At 55.8% G+C, this 18,707-nt stretch overlaps 4 protein-coding genes and 1 non-coding gene across 5 annotated transcripts; 3 read left to right on the forward strand and 2 right to left on the reverse strand.

Annotated features, from left to right (window-relative positions):
• Positions 1 to 164: 164 nt before the first annotated feature.
• On the reverse strand, positions 165 to 4,785 carry INS49_006941 (uncharacterized protein; the record flags this gene model as incomplete). The annotated part of the gene is made up of 5 exons (XM_043167708.1): positions 165 to 281; positions 340 to 1,667; positions 4,292 to 4,475; positions 4,573 to 4,656; positions 4,747 to 4,785. 5 exons carry the CDS (start codon positions 4,783 to 4,785, stop codon positions 165 to 167), a joined length of 1,752 nt encoding a protein of 583 aa, XP_043028852.1.
• A 477-nt stretch (positions 4,786 to 5,262) lies between these two features.
• On the forward strand, positions 5,263 to 9,341 carry INS49_006942 (uncharacterized protein; the record flags this gene model as incomplete). Its single annotated transcript, XM_043167709.1, has 2 exons — positions 5,263 to 6,714; positions 9,267 to 9,341. The coding sequence occupies 2 exons, from the start codon at positions 5,263 to 5,265 to the stop codon at positions 9,339 to 9,341; spliced, it is 1,527 nt and encodes a 508-aa protein (XP_043028853.1).
• A 2,394-nt stretch (positions 9,342 to 11,735) lies between these two features.
• Positions 11,736 to 15,521, forward strand: INS49_006943 (uncharacterized protein; the record flags this gene model as incomplete). Its single annotated transcript, XM_043167710.1, has 2 exons — positions 11,736 to 12,051; positions 12,109 to 15,521. The coding sequence occupies 2 exons, from the start codon at positions 11,736 to 11,738 to the stop codon at positions 15,519 to 15,521; spliced, it is 3,729 nt and encodes a 1,242-aa protein (XP_043028854.1).
• Positions 15,522 to 16,084: 563 nt separating this feature from the next.
• INS49_006944 lies at positions 16,085 to 16,211 on the reverse strand. The gene has a single exon. It is a non-coding gene; the product is annotated as a tRNA-Met (tRNA).
• A 1,498-nt stretch (positions 16,212 to 17,709) lies between these two features.
• Positions 17,710 to 18,301, forward strand: INS49_006945 (uncharacterized protein; the record flags this gene model as incomplete). Its single annotated transcript, XM_043167711.1, has 2 exons — positions 17,710 to 17,875; positions 17,928 to 18,301. The coding sequence occupies 2 exons, from the start codon at positions 17,710 to 17,712 to the stop codon at positions 18,299 to 18,301; spliced, it is 540 nt and encodes a 179-aa protein (XP_043028855.1).
• Positions 18,302 to 18,707: the final 406 nt, after the last annotated feature.

Below are 18,707 nucleotides of genomic sequence, written 5' to 3' on the forward strand. Positions count from 1 at the left end.
CGCTCATGCGTTGTGGTACAGGTACAAGATCCCATGTTGCAGACAGAGATTAGTAGGGCTGTAGAGAAGAAAATTCGGGGTATATTCATAAGTCGTTCCTGGCCGCTCGATTATTATAATAATTATTAGAGCAGCTTTTGAATGCATTTCAAAGCGTAATCGTCTCAGTCCGCCGTCACCGCAGGCCCTGGCTCAGCTGGCAGGCTGTCGTTCCCTCTCGATTCCGTGCCCCTGGTGCTTTGTGCCGGGAGAATCTCAGGGTCGAAGATTTGGATGTCAAGCTGCGTAGTAGTCAGTCACCGTCCACTCACCAGATGGTCGAACTTGGATAGCACTCACCGTCATGTAAGCCGTTTGCCTTAAAGGGATGATCTTGGGCGGCACAATGTTGTCATCTCCGCCAGCTGTTTTCTCCATCTCCTTGTTCCATCGCTCAAGCCACCTCTCCAACCTGGCAAGCCTGGCCTTCGCGCCCGTGAAACCAAAGTCTTCCCACAGCCATCCTGTTACTAGGCCGAGAATACCATCGACGACATTTCGGGGGTTGTATGGGTTATATGTCGGAACGAGCTCAGAGTTCAGCTTGTCGATAACCCGTCGAAACTCCACCTCAGACAGACCAGCCGGGTCGAGGATCTCGGGATACATGTTCGAAAACGTTGGCGCAAGATCGCCCTCGAGTAGCCAATCCCGTTTTATCCTGATTATTCGAGTGTTCACGTACTCCGGGGAGTCCACAGGTACGTGGGGGTTCAGGTGTGGGAAGCACGGATGTTGAGGTCCCCATTCATCGTCGTCGGCTTGCTCGTCAGGATCGCCTAGGATGGACGAGTTGCTCGATGAGATGGCCGATCCTATCCCGTCGCCTATTGAGCCTGTCGAGTCCCGGCGCTCATGGTCTTCTGGTCCCCGCTCCAGATCCCGATCAAAGGACGTCGGTTGTTGCTGCTCATTCTCATCGCTGGCCGTCATGACTGCCTTGCCCTTGCCCTTGTCAAACTTCTGGAAGCTGGATTGAGAGCTCAGTTCGGTGACCGTCACGTGTGGATTGATCCGCTCGTCGCGCCGTCTGAGCCTGGGAACCGCCCCGGCTTGCGCAGCGTCCACCTCCTGCACCGCCCGAGATGGTCTTGTCGACGGCCCTGCTTCGGCGTCCTCGCCTGATTCCTCGGGGAATGTGGGCGAAGGAGTGAGCGTGCCCTTGCTTTTCCGCTTTTCGTCGTATGAGTGCCTCACAGATCGGGGCAGGCTGACCGTGTCCCCACCAATCTGAAGGCTGTTCCGTGGACCGCCAGAATTATTCCAGCCGTCTCGCTGCTCTGAGAGCGTTAACAGTGGGGTGTCACCGGAAATGGCAAGCGCGCCTCCAAGATTGACGGATGGAAGGGAGACGTCGAGGGCGGGATACGGGATGGGGATCGAAGGCGGCGTGGGAGTCGAGGGACGTCTAGGTCTGGGAGGAGATTCTAGCAGGAAGCGCGGAGTCGAATTGGTAGGATTCCAGAGACGGCCGGCAGAGGCTTGTCGGAGATGCTGCCGGGTGGTGGTGTTAGGGTCGCGGATGCGGAAGGGAGACTGTTGTTGAAGATAGCTTTGGCTTTGGAAGCGCTGGTGGTGGTGCTGGCGTGGGGGTTGGGATAGGGGCGGAGTGCGCGGGAGGGCGGCGGCTGGGGGCGTCAGAACCGGGACAGAAAATTGGACTTGGGCTGGCTGTTCGGGACGGTTGTTGACGGAATCATTCCGTGGGGCGTGGGCATGAGCATGAGCGTGTGCGTGAGGTTGAGCGCGAGCGTGACTGCGAGCATTGACATCTGCGGGATTCAGGGCGGTGAATTCAATTGATCGACGACTATCTCGGAGCGCAGCGTGAGAAGCCGTTGGAACGGATTGGGGGCCGCTGAAACGGCTTTGACGGCCCTGGGCCTCGGCGGGTGGGAGTGGATGGCTGGGACTGTGCCTGTGCCCGTGCCTGTGCCTGTGCCTGCGCCTGTGACCTGCCGTCGGATCAAGCGCTGCGGGGTCAGATCTCCAGATGCTAACAAGGGAGATGGCGCCTGTCCGTGGTGCGGCAGTCGTGGTCCTCGTCCGCGCCCTCGTGCTCGATGATGCTTGGCTGCAAGTTGTGGTTGCAGTTGCAGATGCAGGTGCAAGTGTAATTGCAGGTGCAGACGCAGGCACAGTTGCAGTCGCAGCTTCTTAGCAGCACGAGCGCCTCGCCGTGGGTCCAAGCACCAGCGGCAATGGCGCCAGCAGAGGCCTGGGCGTGAGCACGCGCTGGACACGCCTGAGATTTGCGGCAGTGGAGCAGGCCCGGAAATTGAGATTGGCCTGCAAGCGCAGAGGCACCGGCGCCGACTCAGGGTCAGGATCAGAACCTGGCGATTTCGACCGTGATTCCCACCTGCAACTGTGGTTCGGTAACCCCGTGCGACGGAAAGTTCTGGGTCGGTACGGGCAGCTGAGCGTGCACAAGATTTGGGTTCACGCAGCGAGGACGGACAGGGAGAAGTGGTGGGAGGAGGAGGGGGAGAAGGATGATGGCAGGGCGCCGGCGACGATAGCGGCGGCTCCCGCCCCTCGACCTGCAGTAGCGTCCAGAGGGTCGGATGCACGTCAGAAAAAGGCGTCGTGTGGGAGCTGGCAACGGTACTGGCACGGGTAAAGGTGGTGAGAGTAGTGGCAGTAGGCTGGCAGTCAGATGCAGAACAGCGCTGGCAGATCCAGATCCAGATCCAGATCTGGCTCCCAAGGGTCAGGGGCAGAGTGCAAACGGCCGACTCCAGATGGTCGCGGTCGTCTTCTCCAAATCCAAATGCTACCATGACAGTAGCCTGAGCCGTTGACTGCTTTTCATGCGTTCTGGCTCCGCAGTATCTTTCTTGTCTTGGCCCTCGGTATGGTTCGCCCCAGGAGGGATGCGACGGTCAGAGCCGGAGAGCGTGGGTTCCGCAGAGAAGGGAGGGGAGGGGAAGGAGAGGTAGGGGGAACACGAGCACGAGGACGAGGACGAGGACGAGGACGAGGAGGAGGAGGAGGAGGAGGAGGAGGAGGTGAAAAGATAGAAGAATGATAGTGACGGCTCTGACGGTCACTGGCGACAAGGGTTCACCTCCGACAACGAGCAGAAAGAAGGGATGTCTTCGCTTATGTCTCGTGGCGCAGGATTGTGATCGGGTAATACTGAGGCGCCGGTCCAAGTGAAACTCGAAAGTCTATGAACAGACAGGAGGCCATGTGAGTCGATATCGCGGGTGTTTGGCTTGTTCCCGTGAGCCGCGATCCGACCGCACAGCACACGCAGCAAGCAGGCAGTCGAGCGGGTCCGGCGGCTGTTTGTCAATTGTTTGTCCGGATGTGTAGGAAGATTCTCTGGGTATGCCTTCGTCTTTCCAGAGGATGGTCGCCAGTTAAGGTCAGGTCAGATCAGGTCAGGCCGCTCAGGTCCGCCCTGCTCTCTTGAAAACTCTGTCGCCTTCGCCGTGGTAATATAGCAGCGGCTGCTAGCGTCGGGGGCCAACACTCAGATTGCGCATTTGTTCCTGGATGAATGCTGGGAGAGCTGGACGAGAATAACCTCGCATCCCTGAACATAGGCACGCATCTAAGCTCTGCATGTGCTGTGCCCAGCGTCCATGCATGTTGACGGCCGCCCGTGCTGCACCTTGGGCGTAGGGCTGGCTGGGACCAGCTTGTGCGCAAGGCTCTCATCAGCAGGTGTGCCGATCTCCCCTTGCCCTACGCGGAGGTTTTCTTTGCAGTCATCTCGTCGTCCCCGAGCCTCAATGCGCCCATCATAACGGGATGCTACCCGCCGTGCAGGGCGCTCCCAGAGCCGCAGCATCGTCATCACAGCACACGAGACCACATGCTCCTTGCTGGACATGTCATGCCGATTGAGGGGAGATTTGGCATCTCGAGCCGCTTATTCGACATGACGATTGCAATATGACCGACTGACTGACTGCCTGCCTTGCTGACTGACTCCTTGCGGGCGCTGGGAAGAGCAGCTTGACCCGTCATCGTCGCCTTCCTGATTATCTAGCCCCGTCCTAGCAGGCTGAGACGATTTTTGAGATAAGGGATTCGTAAAAACACGGCCTGGGAAGACGGGCACGCTTGCTGCTCGACCTCCACCCTGGTCTTGGACATGATCTTGCGGGCCACTATCGAAAGCCAAAAAGGATGCAATCTCGAAGGATTCCTTGCGTGGAATCCGGATATCCCTGCCGAATCGGCTCAGGACCCTGGCCAGCTACTAAGCTGGGGCGCATCCGAGCTGTCGGGAACCCACAATAAATAGGTTGACCGCCAGAGCTGACCTGTGCAGTCAGGTGCTGTTCACTGTTTCTCTGCCAGTCGGTGCTGTCATCGCCGATGAAGCTCTCCGCAGCGCGAGTGCCGTCCGGGGCGAGCTGGGCTCTCCAGGGCCCGCGATAATCTCCGGGCTCCAGCTGCAGGGCTGCCAGGGCACAGGGCTGTCGACAGCTCGTCGCTGCCCAGCGGTGGTTAGTTAGTTTTCTTGAGTCTCGTATCCAGAACGAGGCTGCGGTTATCCCGGGCCTGGGGCCACACCCTTGCCTCCTGCTTGCGATTCTCGGCGTGGACCAGTTGTCGCCTCCCGAACAGGATTATGGGTATTTTCCTTCGGCAGTCAAACTCGCAAGCACGGAGATGTTAGTCTGGGTTCTTTGCGTGGCACCCCGAGACTTCCAAGGCGGGCCTTTTCGGCCCATCTCCAACACTCACGCTCGCTGGCACTGCAAGGAACGGGAAGACGGGGGGCATGGTGACGTCGTGATTGGCGCAACCCCCAACTTTTCTCCAACGACTGCATTCCACTGCCACCTTTGCTTGCTTTCCCTTCAGCCCTCCAGCCGCGCAGGATCGCCACTGCCATGTCCTGTTTGAGTAACGTGGCCCACGACTCTGGCTGTGTGTACAACACAACGCGCTCCTGGCCTGGCTGGCTTGCTGCGAGTGCTCTCTGCTGCCCGGGCTAAGGGCGGGACAGCAACAATCAAGCTGTCACCCCTTCGCTCGTCCTGTCACACCATACCCACTCCCACACCCCATCACATACCTCCTGCCCGCAAAACCTCACCGCGTCCGCATCCGCGTCGCACAGCCGCCCCGCCTTTCCGCCTCCATGCCCTGAGCTTCGTCCTATGTCTCCCTTCCCTTCCACCCACCGTCCCCCGAAATGAGGCTCACATAGACTGCCGTCAACGACCCAAGGTGTCCTGTCTTCCGTGGCAAGTCATTATGGAGACCCTCACGGCCCAAGATGTATCGTCATCGTCCCGGTCATCCCCTCCGGGTCGCCCTACCTCTCCCCGTGCGACCACCACATCCTTCTCTTTCCCTTCCAGCTCCGCGACCTCGTCCGGCTCTCCTCCCGGCCCGCCGGGACACACCCTCCGTCGCTCAACAACCATAGACGAGGCCTCGCGGCTCCGTGGCGGAGCCTCCTTCGCCTCCCCCTCTCCATCCGAGCACCTCGACTCGCCCCCGATTGGCCTCCGACGGCGCAGCTCGACCTTCTCCGACTTCAGCATATCCGAAGCTCGGCGATCAATGCGAGATGGCACCCAGGACATCCTGAACCCAAGTGGGGCGAAACATGACATGGGCCAGGATGGCTCAGGTGCCCTGGCCAACTTGCCTATCGCTTTTGCACTGCTGCCAGCACTGGTTGGAGTGCTTTTTGAGGGTGGCAGCCAGCTTATCACCGATATCATGCTGTTGGGCCTGGTATTCGTCTTTCTCCGATATACCGTCACACAGCCATGGCAATGGTATCACTCGGCCCAGGAGCTACGCATCAGGCAGGAAGTTGGGCTGGAGCACGTGTCTGAGGATGGGAGCGAGCTGGACATGGCGCCGAGCAAGAGGGCGTCTATTGTGACGCTGGACGATGTGCCCGAAGAGAATCTCGAGGACGACCAACAACCCTCTCAGCCGAAACACGAAGACTCTGAGACGCGGAGGAAACTGGAGGGAAAATCACCCGCGGGACAGTCCAGTCGCACCAGGTCCCAGGAAGCAGCCGTTAACGAGCTTTACGTCCACGAAGTCCTCGCTCTGTTGGCTTGCTTCCTTAGCCCTGTCATCGGCGCGTACCTTCTCCATGCTATTCGGAACCAGCTTAGCCGGCCCTCTGAAGGACTCCTTACCAACTTCAATATCTCAGTGTTTCTCCTCGCAGCTGAGCTCCGCCCTCTGTCCCACGCTCTCAAGCTCATCCAGGCTCGCACCCTGCACCTTCAAAGAATAGTCAGGCTCACGCCCACCCCGCCTTCGACGACAGCACAGCTCGAGGAAATGCGTCTCCGCCTCGCGCAGCTTGAGCTCCGCGCGGAAGCAGCGGAGGCGGTGACTGCACAAACACTCGAGATCTCAGCTCAGCGGCAGCAACAGCAGCAGCAGAACAGCGGGTTGAAGCAAGGGCCGGCACTTGTCAGAGAAGTACGGAATGCGATCCAGCCCGAACTGGACGCCTTGAATCGTGCGGTCCGGCGGTACGAGAAGAAGGCCACAGTATTGGCCTTGCAGACGGAGTCGCGACTGGGCGCTGTCGACACCCGGCTGAGCGATGCGATAGCACTGGCGGCGGCGGCTGCAAAGCAGAGCAACCAGGCACAGTGGAGCTTCACCGCGCTTTTGAGATGGTGTGCTGAGTCTCTGGTGTCTTTCGTCTTGATCCCTTACCATGTGGTATTGTATCTCGTGATGTGGCCCTTCAGGATGGTGGCAGGGCTGTTGCTCCGGAAGAGAGCGGCAAGAAACGACGGCCGGTCGTCCGGGCCAGGAAGGTCGGGGCGGGGCCACAGTAAGGGCTCGAAACCCGGCTCCGGATCAGAAAGGGACAGGTATAGAGATCGAGTTCCATCGAGACTGTCGAGGAGGTACAGTCCCTGAGGCTACTTCCCTTGTTACTTTCGCTTTACTTCCTATGTTTTCAAAAAAGAACAGCACTTGTTTTGGTTCCTGAAAGACACTTGACATATGATACCAAAAGATACAACACGGGTTGCAGCACCTAGGTGAGAGAACTTCTCCGCAGGTTGGCGCTATGAAGCACGGAGTAAACGGCGCGGAGTGCGCATTCGCTTCCGATGGAGACGGATCAGAACGAAGAGATGTAATTTCAAAGCCAAATTTTGGGCGTCTGCCAGGCGTCTGCTCTTTTTTTTTTCAATCGACCCGCGCTGAGTGGGCTCGAGGACAACACGGCTCACACTTTGCGGCGGGCATATTCAGAGAGTGTATGCAGCAGCCAGCTTCTCGCAGTCTCATTGACCTCAACGTGCGAGGTTGGGCTGGGCCCATGCAATGGAACAGTATTCCTCGATCGATTTCTTTAAAGTGCCGGGACACTGGTCTTGCGACGCCGGGAGGTGGCCGGTATCGAAGGTTAAAAGAACATCTTATGCGTGGGAACTGTCTCAACATATGCAGGTTCGAACCTTACCACGCACGTGAAATCGAGATCTGCGTTCTCCAAACAACTCTGTTCAGTGGTAGTCACACACGTGAGAAGAGGTGTACCGGCTTTAAGTTTTGTTCGCGGTTACCCGCAGGCAGAACGGTCCGTTTCCATCACGATGTCGTGCAGGTCTGGCCTGGCTTGTCTCACATCCGTGTAGACCAAAGCCAGCCTTTTGTGAGACCACGTGTGCGTGTGCCACCGTCGCCTAGATCTTCTCGCACCTTGCCTTGCTGCTCTGTTTCCTACCAACGGGGCGGAGAGACTTCCTGTACTCTCCCACGCATAGGTGTGCAGAGGAGACGCATTTGTCAAGCTTTGCCCGGCGAAGTATATGATATACCGGATGGTTCGGTTTGTCCGTGCACTCGATCACCTCCCTCCAAAACCCAGCCACCACTAACTTAATGCGAGTGGAAGACGAACCTGGTGCATTCATCATTCGGACGGCGAAATCTTGCGACGAACTGCTACCCTCTCCGTTCGTCCCAGGGCGCCGGAGCCGAATGGCACGACGGAGCCATCGTGCTCGCAATTTCGTGCCCCCCTTACCTGCGCCTTGCCGTTCTGCTTGCTGCGTGGATGCTGTGCCGCGTTGACTCACGTAGCCCGCCCCGATGCAGGAATATTGAACGCGAGCTGGCCCTATCAGTATTAGTCTCCCTCCTCAAGAGATGTGGGACTGCAAATTCTCTCCTCGTGTTGCTGGTCGGGTCGTTTACGGCGCGGAGGTCCCCTAAGGTATATCGCACAGCGCCGCTGCGGCCGCGCAGGCCAAGTTTCATGCAGACGAGGGCTTGGGGAGGTCTTGGTTGAGATGCAGGCTGGCAGGCTGGCAGGCTGGCTCAGCCGAGGAGGTGGCTGGCGTCTGTTGGCATAATGAAGCATCCTTCCCCCTTTTACTCGTGCTTATTAAAACTATTTGCTTGAATATTGCGACAGACGTCAAGCCTCGCAGGCTGTCATTTGTTGGGAGGCGAGGTAGACCGAAACCTTGGAGGGCTACAGCCATCATGAGCCGACTACTCGTGCGAGAAACCCAATGCGGTTAATTATTGGTTTATCATCTACTGTACGCAGTGGCCAATATGCCAATTCGTCGCCTATCGAACTCCATCCTCGGGAAGGGGAGAGAGTGGGTCCCCATCTATTCCGGCTCCACAGCCACTGAAGAAAGAAAAAAGTCCAGCACACAGGCGCGTGGGGACCACGCACGAATGTACTGCGGTACAGCTGCTATCAGGAACAAAAGGCCCCATCCTCAAGTGCTCCGCTCCGCTCTGGTTGGCCAAAGCTCTAAAAAGTCGCCGAGGGGGCGCCCTTCAGAAGCCTATTCTGTGTTGCTATTTTTCTTCTGCCTCCCAACCTGAAACTGTAAAACCAGGAACAGCCCGCGAGGCCAGGCCGAGGGGGCGTGGCTGAAGATCTAAAAGGCGGACCCGAGCATGTAGCAAGTTTATGTGTAATTCATGCGCTGCGGCAAGGGAGAAGAAAGGGGGCTCACAGATACTGTTGCCATTTTTGTGATCGAGCCTGTGTTCTCCTGAGCTGTCGTACGCAAGACCAGAGGTGGGGGGGGGGGCGACGCGTGGTTCTTGCGCGACGTGAGAAAAAGAACTTCTGTGCAGGCTGTGGGCTGCCGTCGCAGCCAACCTCGGCTGGGAGGCCAGGAGGCCCACACGAACCGTCACACAGGAGCGGCCGTAAGGCACGACCGGGCACCCCTGGCATCATGAAGAAAAAAACCCCGATGGCTCGCCTCAGAGCTGATCCTATCCAGAATTTCGTCGACGACCTACAGATGTTCGTCTGCCATGAACTGGACGCCGTCGCGACTACCAGCAACATCGGGTAAAGCTAGGTGAAGACGCGTTCTCGGTACCAGAGGGTTCGAGCTCAGCGCCAGAGGTGGGTGGTGTCGACGCGCCAGAGACCCGTCCGTCGCTCCCAAAAGCAAAGCTATACCGCAGTACGTACGTACATGCCAGTACTTCACCGTTCCGATTGGCGCCGGCGGTGCTGCTGCTTGGCTGCAAGCCGCCTGCCTCCAGCCCGCCTGCGTGCAGCAAGTTGCCTGCAAGATAAATTTCGTGATGCATGCCCGTAATGAGGAGAAGACGGCTGGGGCTTCTCACCTCTCTTTCTCGCTCAACGTCTCTGCTCCCTTGTACCGTGTACTGTGTTTACACCAAGCAATGAACTGGTGCGTCTGTGCATCTCGATGTTGGCCGGCCATCCCCTGGGAGGAGTGCGAGGCGTGCACGGTAGTGGTTCGCGCCAGCGTTCCTAGCGGCCCCAGCAGCGCGGAAGGCATTGCGAAGGATAATTTCACTAATGACGACGGACTGACAGTACGACCTCTTGCGATCTCTGCGATCTCGAGCAATCCAGCTCATCAATCAGTCACTCTGACGGAGCGGTGACGGGCGACAGAGGGGAAAATCTTGGAAGCGCAAATGGGGATTTCCGTCGCTGCAGTAGACTACACGGTAGGCGCGTTCCAGAGAGGCGTGATTGACTGAGAGGTGGGACCAAGATTGGCCCGAGTGTGCCCCATCCCTGCCGCCTTGTCAGGTACGGCTGACAAGGGGTTGAGACTGCGATCTGCGATGTACCTCACGCACTGCCCTGCCTATAGAGTGTCTTCCAACGAAGCCAGTCAGGCAGCAGATGTCATTTACGGGTTCTCTCCAATGAAATCCTACATAAGGAACCATTTCAGCTTGATATTGATTCAACGCTCGTTGTTCCATAGAATTAGTGGTAGGCTCTCAGACCTCGACTCTGCCTGCTTCTCGACGACGCTACACTGGTACCTACCTGCCTGCTCGTCCGGCAGTACGGGTAGATCCCGGTCATCCGATCTAAATTAGTGCCAAATGTCAGGCCAGTGGATATGCCACGACCCACAGGTCCAAGCTGACTCAAGCCAGCCCGCCTGCCAGACTGGCCAGTCAAGCCGACCTCATCAAGAGCTGCATCTGGTCGATGACATGTGCCTTCGCTGCGTGGTACGAGTGTGCAGAGACACTTTCTCTCCCGGCACAAAGTACCCGGTGCTCTGTGTCCGGGTACCTGCCGTTGATTCGACCAAACCTTCTTGGGCTACATTCTCGTCCCGATCTGCTGCGAAGTCGTCCGTCGTGAACTGCTGGTGCAATCGCAATCTCCCATCCTCCAGCCGACCAGTCGGATGGCTTTCTGCTTCTTCGCAGCGCCTCAATGGGACTTCATGCTGCGCGCGGCAGACCGGGGGCCACGCCACGAAGAGGAAAGCCCAGACGTTTGACATCGGAACAGCGCTGCAGAAGAGAGATGAGGCCGGCCTTGTGACTGCAACCACCACACTTCACATCCCATCTGGGCTTTCCCATTATTAACGGCAGGGTCCTTTTCATGTGGCCCCCGGCCTGCCGTTGAACGCCTTGGGCTTATTACGACATGCCACTCGCGGTACTCCATGCAGTACATGAGTACATGTTTGTCCCATTTTGGCCCATGATGAGGACCCTCCAATGAAACCTCAACCCATGACCCCCGGCTGCCCCAGAGAAAACCAGGCCCGCGACGACAGAAGGGGGAATTTCTCGTGGCATCACGGATAGGATCTCTCCAGTGATGCACGCCTGCCCACCTTTCTTTTATTCTCCTCCCGCCGCTGCTGTCGTCTAGCCCTTGGTCTCCCAAGGTTTGATCGCCCAACCGCTCCGTCCCTAGCCTAGCCAGCACTCAGTCGGCCTCGTCGTTCCTTACACCGGTATTCCTCTCGTCCACTCATTTATCCACACTTGTTGAAGTCCGGCCTTGCCTTGCGTTGAGTACATGCGGTAACGTCGTACTCGATAGCCTAGACTTATTGCAGCCCGCGTCTTCCTCGCCTCCTTCGCTATCACATCGACAGCCTGGGCCCGTCCTGTCTAGCTCAGACCCGATACCCCTCCGCTGAACTCTGTTTGCTCTGTCCAGCCCTCTTGTTTCTTCGGCCAATATTGTTTGATCTCCCATCTTCAAGCGAGTGATCACACTTCTCGGCCGACTGCCCTCTCCCCCCCTCTCTCCTTCCCAACCTACCCGTCCCCCTTTCCCACTTTTGTTGACGGAGGATGAGTCCCATTCGCCTATACACCTGCTAGACCCGGGGATATCCTCTTTTCTCCAGAGAGCTTCGAGTCTCCTCACGCAGGCATATGGGAAGTGAGGGATCACCTAAGGCACACTAGTAATACCACATCCTCTTCAGTCACACATGATGAGGGCCACTCAGCTACCAAGAATATGGGGGTTAGTCCTTTGCTTCCTCCTGTGCTTCAACATTGTCTTTGCGGGCGTTGCGCAGCCCCTTCCACGGCAGGATGATATAGGTGACGCTCCTGCCACGACTGCTCCTTCATCCACGACTGAAGATGCCGCCTCAGCATCCTTCACATCCTCGGCGGATAGCAAATCAGTTTCTGAAGCGGAGAGCTCCTCGGTACCGTCCTCGGTGTCTGCGACGGGGACGGGCACCGCTCCAGTCCCCACAGTGACAGGCGGTACCAGCGATATTAATTCCACTCTATTTAATGGTAAGCAATTTTTCTGTCGGTGTAAATGTCGATGCGCTCTGTTGACACGGTGCTTAGTTACTATTGCTGCGGGTGATCTGCCTCTGCAGCCTCACGTCACCCCAGGTTTCTCCGTCGCCGGTGTCATTCTGATATTGACAGGCGCCGCCTACACCCTCGTCGGCATCAAGACTCAGTGGTTGCACTGCTTCCTCTCTGCCGGTTTCCTGGCCGCCGTCGGCGTCACGGTGCTCATTATATATGTCATGAATCCGCCCATCTCCGATGGTGTGCAAGGCGCATACGTTGTCGCGGCCACTGGAACGGGGCTACTGCTCGGCGGTGCGGCCCTCGTCTTCAAGGAGGTCACAGAATGCCTTGCGTGCTTGCTGGGTGGCTTCTGCCTGGCCATGTGGCTCTTGACCCTGAAGGAAGGCGGTTTGCTTGGCTCTGGGGGAGCTGGCGTGACGATTTTCATCGCTGTTTTTGCGGCTGCGGGGTTTGCAGGATATTTCAGCCGCTGGACGAGGGCCCAGTTCATGATAACCTGCATTTCCCTCAGCGGAGCGACGGCAGTTGTCATCGGAATCGACTGTTTCAGCCGTGCTGGGCTGAAGGAGTACTGGGCATGGATATGGGACATTAATGATAATTTGTTCCCGTTCGGTGCAAATACGTACCCCTTGACCAGGGGCATCCGAGTTGAGCAAGCCGTTACGATCATCATCGCCATGATCGGGATCGTGTCCCAGAACAAGCTTTGGCTGGTTGTCAAGGCACACCGGGCGAGAAAAGAGGAAGAGCGCATGAGAGCAGAGGCCGAAAACCAAGAACATGAAGCAAACGTGGGCAGGGACGTTGAGAGGGCCACTGCGAGCGAAAGGAAGCAGTGGGAAGCAGTCTATGGCGACAAAGGCCCAATGGGGATACACGCGTCGGAGGATTCCGGTGTTGGTGACATATACAACGAAAGGAAGCATCGCAACAGTGGTACCACGACCACTGCCACAGCAACCCGCCGCTCAACGATCGATGAGAGGGAAGAAATCGAAATGGCCGAAATTCCGATTGCTGAAGAGGAACGGGCGAGCGATGTGATGGAGCTCCCGAGGGATGCGCTCGAGCCACCGCCGAAGCCCAAGACGGCAGCAGAGAAGGTCCTTGATAGGAACGCGGACGGCATGGTCACCGTCCGTGTTGCTGTTGACGACGTTACCGCTGGGTGCCCCGCCGCTGAAGTAGAAGAGGAAGAAAAGATTTGGCTCATCGGCGATGATGGAGAGGCGCGACTCGTGCCCAAGGCGTCTGCAGAATTCAGGGCAAAGGCTTCCACGCCAACGCCGAATCTTGTGTCTCTGCCCTTCAGAGTACCTGCCCAGGCTGCCGAGGCTGGTGCAGCAGTTGACGATGATCAATCGTCCGTAGCTGCAATTGCCGATCACGACGGTGACTTGTTGGAGACACGAAGCAACGCGAGCAAGAGGAGCTCACTTGCAAATCGTCTATCTGTCGGGTCAGCCGACCTGTTCCGGAGGTTATCACAGCGATCGCTGGGAAGAAAAATGGACACTGCTGCTCGAGGTAAGAGCGAGAGTAGAGAGGATCTGACGTCTCCCGTGAAAGAAGACAATGAGTCCATCGCTGCCACTCTTAATGAGTCAGATGGATTCAGTGATAGAGCGGTGACACCCACTGGTGAGAGACCCTTCAGCAAGGAGATCAAGGCCGAGTTGGTAAATGAGGAGACACAAGAGAAGGCTACAAGGAAGAGGCCAACATCGGAAATCACTGTTTCAACCGATATTCTGAACTCACCGGCAACCGACGCCTATACAACCATGTCTCCAGACGGGACGAAATTCCAGCCAAGCCTGGATTCGATGCTCACATCAGAGAAGGCAAGTGGGAAGCAGGTGGAAGAGGCATCACCTGCGGAGGATGAGAGCGTATCGAAAGCGGGCAAGTCGATCGCATCTGAGGCCGACTCTGGCCCGCTGAGCCTGACAAAGGACCGACTTCCTCGTGGGCTGTCCAAGATTGCACTGTCATACCGCACAAATGAATGGGCTAAGCACCTGTCGAATGCTGAGATGCCTTCACCGGCCGAGCTTCGGATCCCTCACGAGCCCGAGCCAGAACTGACCGAGGTCAAAGAGGTTGAGGAGAAGGCAGCGCCGGTGAATGTGGATGAGCTCAAGAAGACAGCTCTGGACGCGACTCCACCTCCTGCCATGCCCAGGTCCGTCTCTGGGATGTCAGTCCAGCGACCAGCGAACCTTGGGCTCCCGGGCAGCAACGTAGCAGTCAAGTCACCGCTGCACTCACCAAACAACCTCGACGCGTCAGTCGCTCCACAGAACCAACTCTTACCAAGCCAGCGAGTGTCTTCGGACACGAGACGGGTTTCCGGGCGGGCTGTGGCGGAGGAAGACGACAACAAATCCGTCATGAGCACCGACAGCAGGAAAGCTGCGAGGAATGCTGCAGCGGCGGCCCTGGCAGGCGAAGCAGTCAGCGGGTCGTCACCCATGTCCTCCAACGGGAACAGCAGCCCTCCTTCAGCAAGGCCCATTTCTTCAAGACCCCCAGTTCCGGGCCTGGTCTCATACGACAGCCCGCAGACCCTGATCGGACAACGCGATCTGCTCATGCGGAAGAAAGCCTCGGTGCTCCGACCAGACTCAGTCCAACCAGGCAAGATCAGCCCTCCCTCGTCCGCCTCGGTATCAGAGTCAGGCTCCGTGCGTGGTGTCGCACCGACGCCGGCGTACGGAACAGTAGCCGCGCTGCCGCCGCCTGCCATGCGGGACCCCAACGCCGCAGGGAGCGCGCCGAACAGCCGCAGGAGCTCCGGGACGGCGGGCATCTCGGGCTCGGCTTTGGTCGACGCGGACGACCTGCCGCTCAGCCAGCGGAGGGCGATGATGCGCCAGGACAGCAGGACGGCTATCAACAGCGGCTCGCTCGTGGGCGGGGCCAACTTCAACTCGCACCAGCCGCAGCGCACGTCCACCATCCCCAGCCAGGCGGTGCGGGAGTCGCAGCTCGCCAGCTTCAGGCAGTCGGTCCAGCAGGACCTCCGCTCCACGCCGTCCGGGATGCCGGCGGTGAACGCGAACGCGCAGCTCGGGTACGGCGCGGGGTACGGCAGCGCGCAGCAGCAGCAGCAGCAGCAGCAGCAGGGCCCGCTGATCAACTCGATCTACGGGGTCCCGGGGACGTCGTCGGCGCACTCGCTACCGCAGCACGTGGTGCGGCAGAGCTACGACGCCGAGGTGCAGCGGGACATCGAGACGCAGCGCAGCTTCATGATGGGCCAGCGGCAGGCGGAGGCGCAGAAGCGGGAGACGCTCCGGACGGAGCGCGAGCGGGCGGGCAGGATGTTCGAGCAGCGCATCCGGTCCGACCGCGACATGATGGAGATGCACCGCGAGGCCCTGCGCAAGATGCAGAGGCGCGCGAGCCAGGCGGACCAGCAGCGGATGCAGTAGTTCGAGTCGGGAAAGTGCTGCCGGTCCGCCGGGCGTAACACACGGCTAGACCTTAATGTTTTTTACGAACTGTATGCTAGTGCTATGTGTGGTTGGTAAAAAGGAGATAGGATGAACTTGTACACATATGATACCCATTACCATATCCGTTGCCGGTGTGTTTTCCATCTTCGTGATGATCAAGAGTCATCGGTTGGTGTGTTGGTTGTGCATGAACTGTGCATGTTATCTTAAATCAATGAAAGACCCAGCATTTGAAAGGACAAATGATCTACAGCCCTGTCTGCATTTTGAACATGCCGTGGACAAGCAGAATGCATTTGTTGACGTCTGGTCCAAGAATAAAGCTTTGGAATGTGTGATGTGGGCTGTCCTGTACCAGTGTCTCAGACCTCTGGGTTACTGAGACAATTTGTGTGGCCATGTCAGTCAAAATGACACGCCAAGCGTGGGAATCACAGCAGGAAGAGAGAGAGGGAGGGGGAGGGGGGCAAAGCCCCAGGAAAAACAGCCACAGGACACCAAGAGACCTTTGACCAAAAATGCAAAAAGATGAAGTCAAGTAGCTACAACTGGTTTCGATCCAGCGACCTCCGGGTTATGAGCCCGGCGCCTGTTTTGGTATTAGCGTGTGTTGGGATTTGCTGTCAAGGTACGATTCAACTCACTCTTCCCCTGAGCTATGTAGCTGTTGGAAAATCGTGAAAAGTAAAAATCATATAGGGATCACAAATGCGATCTTTGGATCGCACTCATGCCGCCAGCAATGTTCCAACAGAAACTAAATTTTCAATTTAGGGGTGTGACATTTCCTCTCGCCTCTGTACTTCCAAAATGCGGTGTTGTTCCAAAGGGGCTGGACTTATTAGGCATTAATATTATCCCAGCTTCTTTCTGGTAAGGATGATGAGAGCCAACATTAATGGTGCATCCTTATGGAAAGCACAATTATTAGCTATATACCTCTTTAAAAGTTCCAATATCTTAGAGAAATATTGGAGATCCAACCTTGTCATAAAAGGGTTGATAAGGTAAGGGACTTAGGTTTCTTTTAAGTCAAGGGGTGCACATTTAGACCACCCCCTAATTCGGACCATATTTCCTACCAAAAAGCCCAATTTTTAGCCTTATAATAATTAATTATAAAGATATAATAAAAATAAAATAATTATATTAAAATTTTATTTAATTTTTATTTATTAATATTTAATTTTTTAATAATTTAAAATATTATTTTAATATTATAAATAAAATAAAAATAAAAAATATTATTAAAAAAATATTTTTCTTATAAAGTTCTTAATTTAAGAGGATTTTTATAATTTTTTACTTTTAACTTATTAACTTTTATTTATTTAATAATATTAAAAGTAAAATAAAATTAATTTTAATATTATTTTATATAAAATTAAAATTAATATTAATATAATTATTTTATTTTTAATATTTTTCTATAATTAATTATTATAAGGCTAAAAATTAAGCTTTTTGGTGGGAAATGTGGTTTGAATCAAGGGGTAGTCCGAATGTGCACCCCATGACTTAGATCTAAACACCTCGAGCTGTATTCTTGCTACACCATATGGAAAATGGGGCCGGGTCTGAGTAGACTTAAAAGTTTTAAGATCATTCTGCAGCGCTCTGCAATAAAATAGCAATTCTAAACGGGAGGGTGGCAGAGATCTCGGTAAGCAAGGACATAGCCGTTGCTCTCTCAACAAGAGGCCTTTCCATAAAGCTATTATTTTATTATAAGCGCCTTTTTTAATAGCCTAAATAATTAAAGACACCATTAAAGCAGATATTATAAACTGGCTATAAAGTTTTCAAATGCCATAAATGCGTATCAGTTCACCACTTGCAACTTCCACTTTAGGAAGACACGTACAAGCTGAGAAGACAAGGCTCCTTCCCATGAAGCAAACTCGACCAAAACCAAGAACATACCAAGAGGGCGTGGATATCGGACAGTCCAAGCCTGTAGAATTGAATATAAACCATGTATCTCACCCTTTTCTCAGAGATAAACCATTTCTGCTTGGGCAGGACACGTAGAGTAGAGCCTTGGGCGGATGCCTTCCCAAGTGGGAACTGGCCGTCCAGGACAAGAAGAACCACGAGCTACAAACCCACATCCCGGATCCAGAGAAATTACTCGCAGAGCCCCAAATCGTCCAAAGAAGCCAAGATGGCGTCCTCCCGGGCCATCAAGTTGATGCATGAGCTGATGCAGGAGGTCGGTGTGGCAGGAGCTCTGCTGCCCACCAAGGACGGAGGACTGGAGGCGCAACTAAGCCTCAATGTCTCTAATATCCCGGAAGAAGTACTTCAGGATATATTTCTCAGCGCCCCAAGTTCGTTGTCCTCGTAGATCATCCACGTCGCGCACATAGCTAATAGTGTTAGCCTATTCGTCCGTCCCGGCCAGCAAGAAGAGGAAGGTGCAGCCAGAAGATGATGAAGACGAAGTCGACCAGGATGGGGATGACAGACAAGAACTCGCGGTCCGGGATGGAGCGAATCTCGACGAGGAAGAGCCCCTCAAAATGTACAACGAGAAGTCCGGGAGGCAATGTTTCAAACACAGGCCCGACATCTTTACCACCAAGGGCAAGCTCAAGAGAGAGTATGCGTACATCGCTGCCGGCAATAAGAAGCCAAAACTCGGCGGCCCGGGCGGGTCGAATGGCCGTATTACAAACCGTCCGTGGGTCAAGGTCATCGACATCGACGGCCTGACCACGGACGTCGCGAGTTTCTCCTGGCTGCACGAGAAGTAGGGGTCCCGGGTCGACATTCACCTCGTCTTTATCGTGCCTGCCCAATTTCCAGGCCCGGTCGCATTATTTCCTGCCCGGCCCAATGGCATCCGATATGGCACCTTTGCTCTCGCGGACGTGGCAGCAGCGGCCAACAAATCTCCGTCCGCGACGCACACTTCTGTAGAGCTGGTGGGGATCGTCCAGATGGTACGGGATAACAAGGAAGAGTCAGTGCTACTGCCCGTCCCGGATGGAGTGTTTCATTTACTAATTTTTCGGCAGCCGCGACAAGGGCTACAAGAGTCTCACGTCCTGGATGGCCGGCCGTGCCAACTTCCGGGTATGCCCCTTGACGAAACATGACTCCGGCGTGGATGAAGACTTCTTTCGCAGAACCCGGACATTGCAGAAGAGTGAGAAGAAA

The sequence above is a fragment of the Diaporthe citri genome (genome assembly GCF_014595645.1).
Source record: "Diaporthe citri strain NFHF-8-4 chromosome Unknown scaffold_2, whole genome shotgun sequence".
NCBI classification, from domain to species: domain Eukaryota; kingdom Fungi; phylum Ascomycota; class Sordariomycetes; order Diaporthales; family Diaporthaceae; genus Diaporthe; species Diaporthe citri.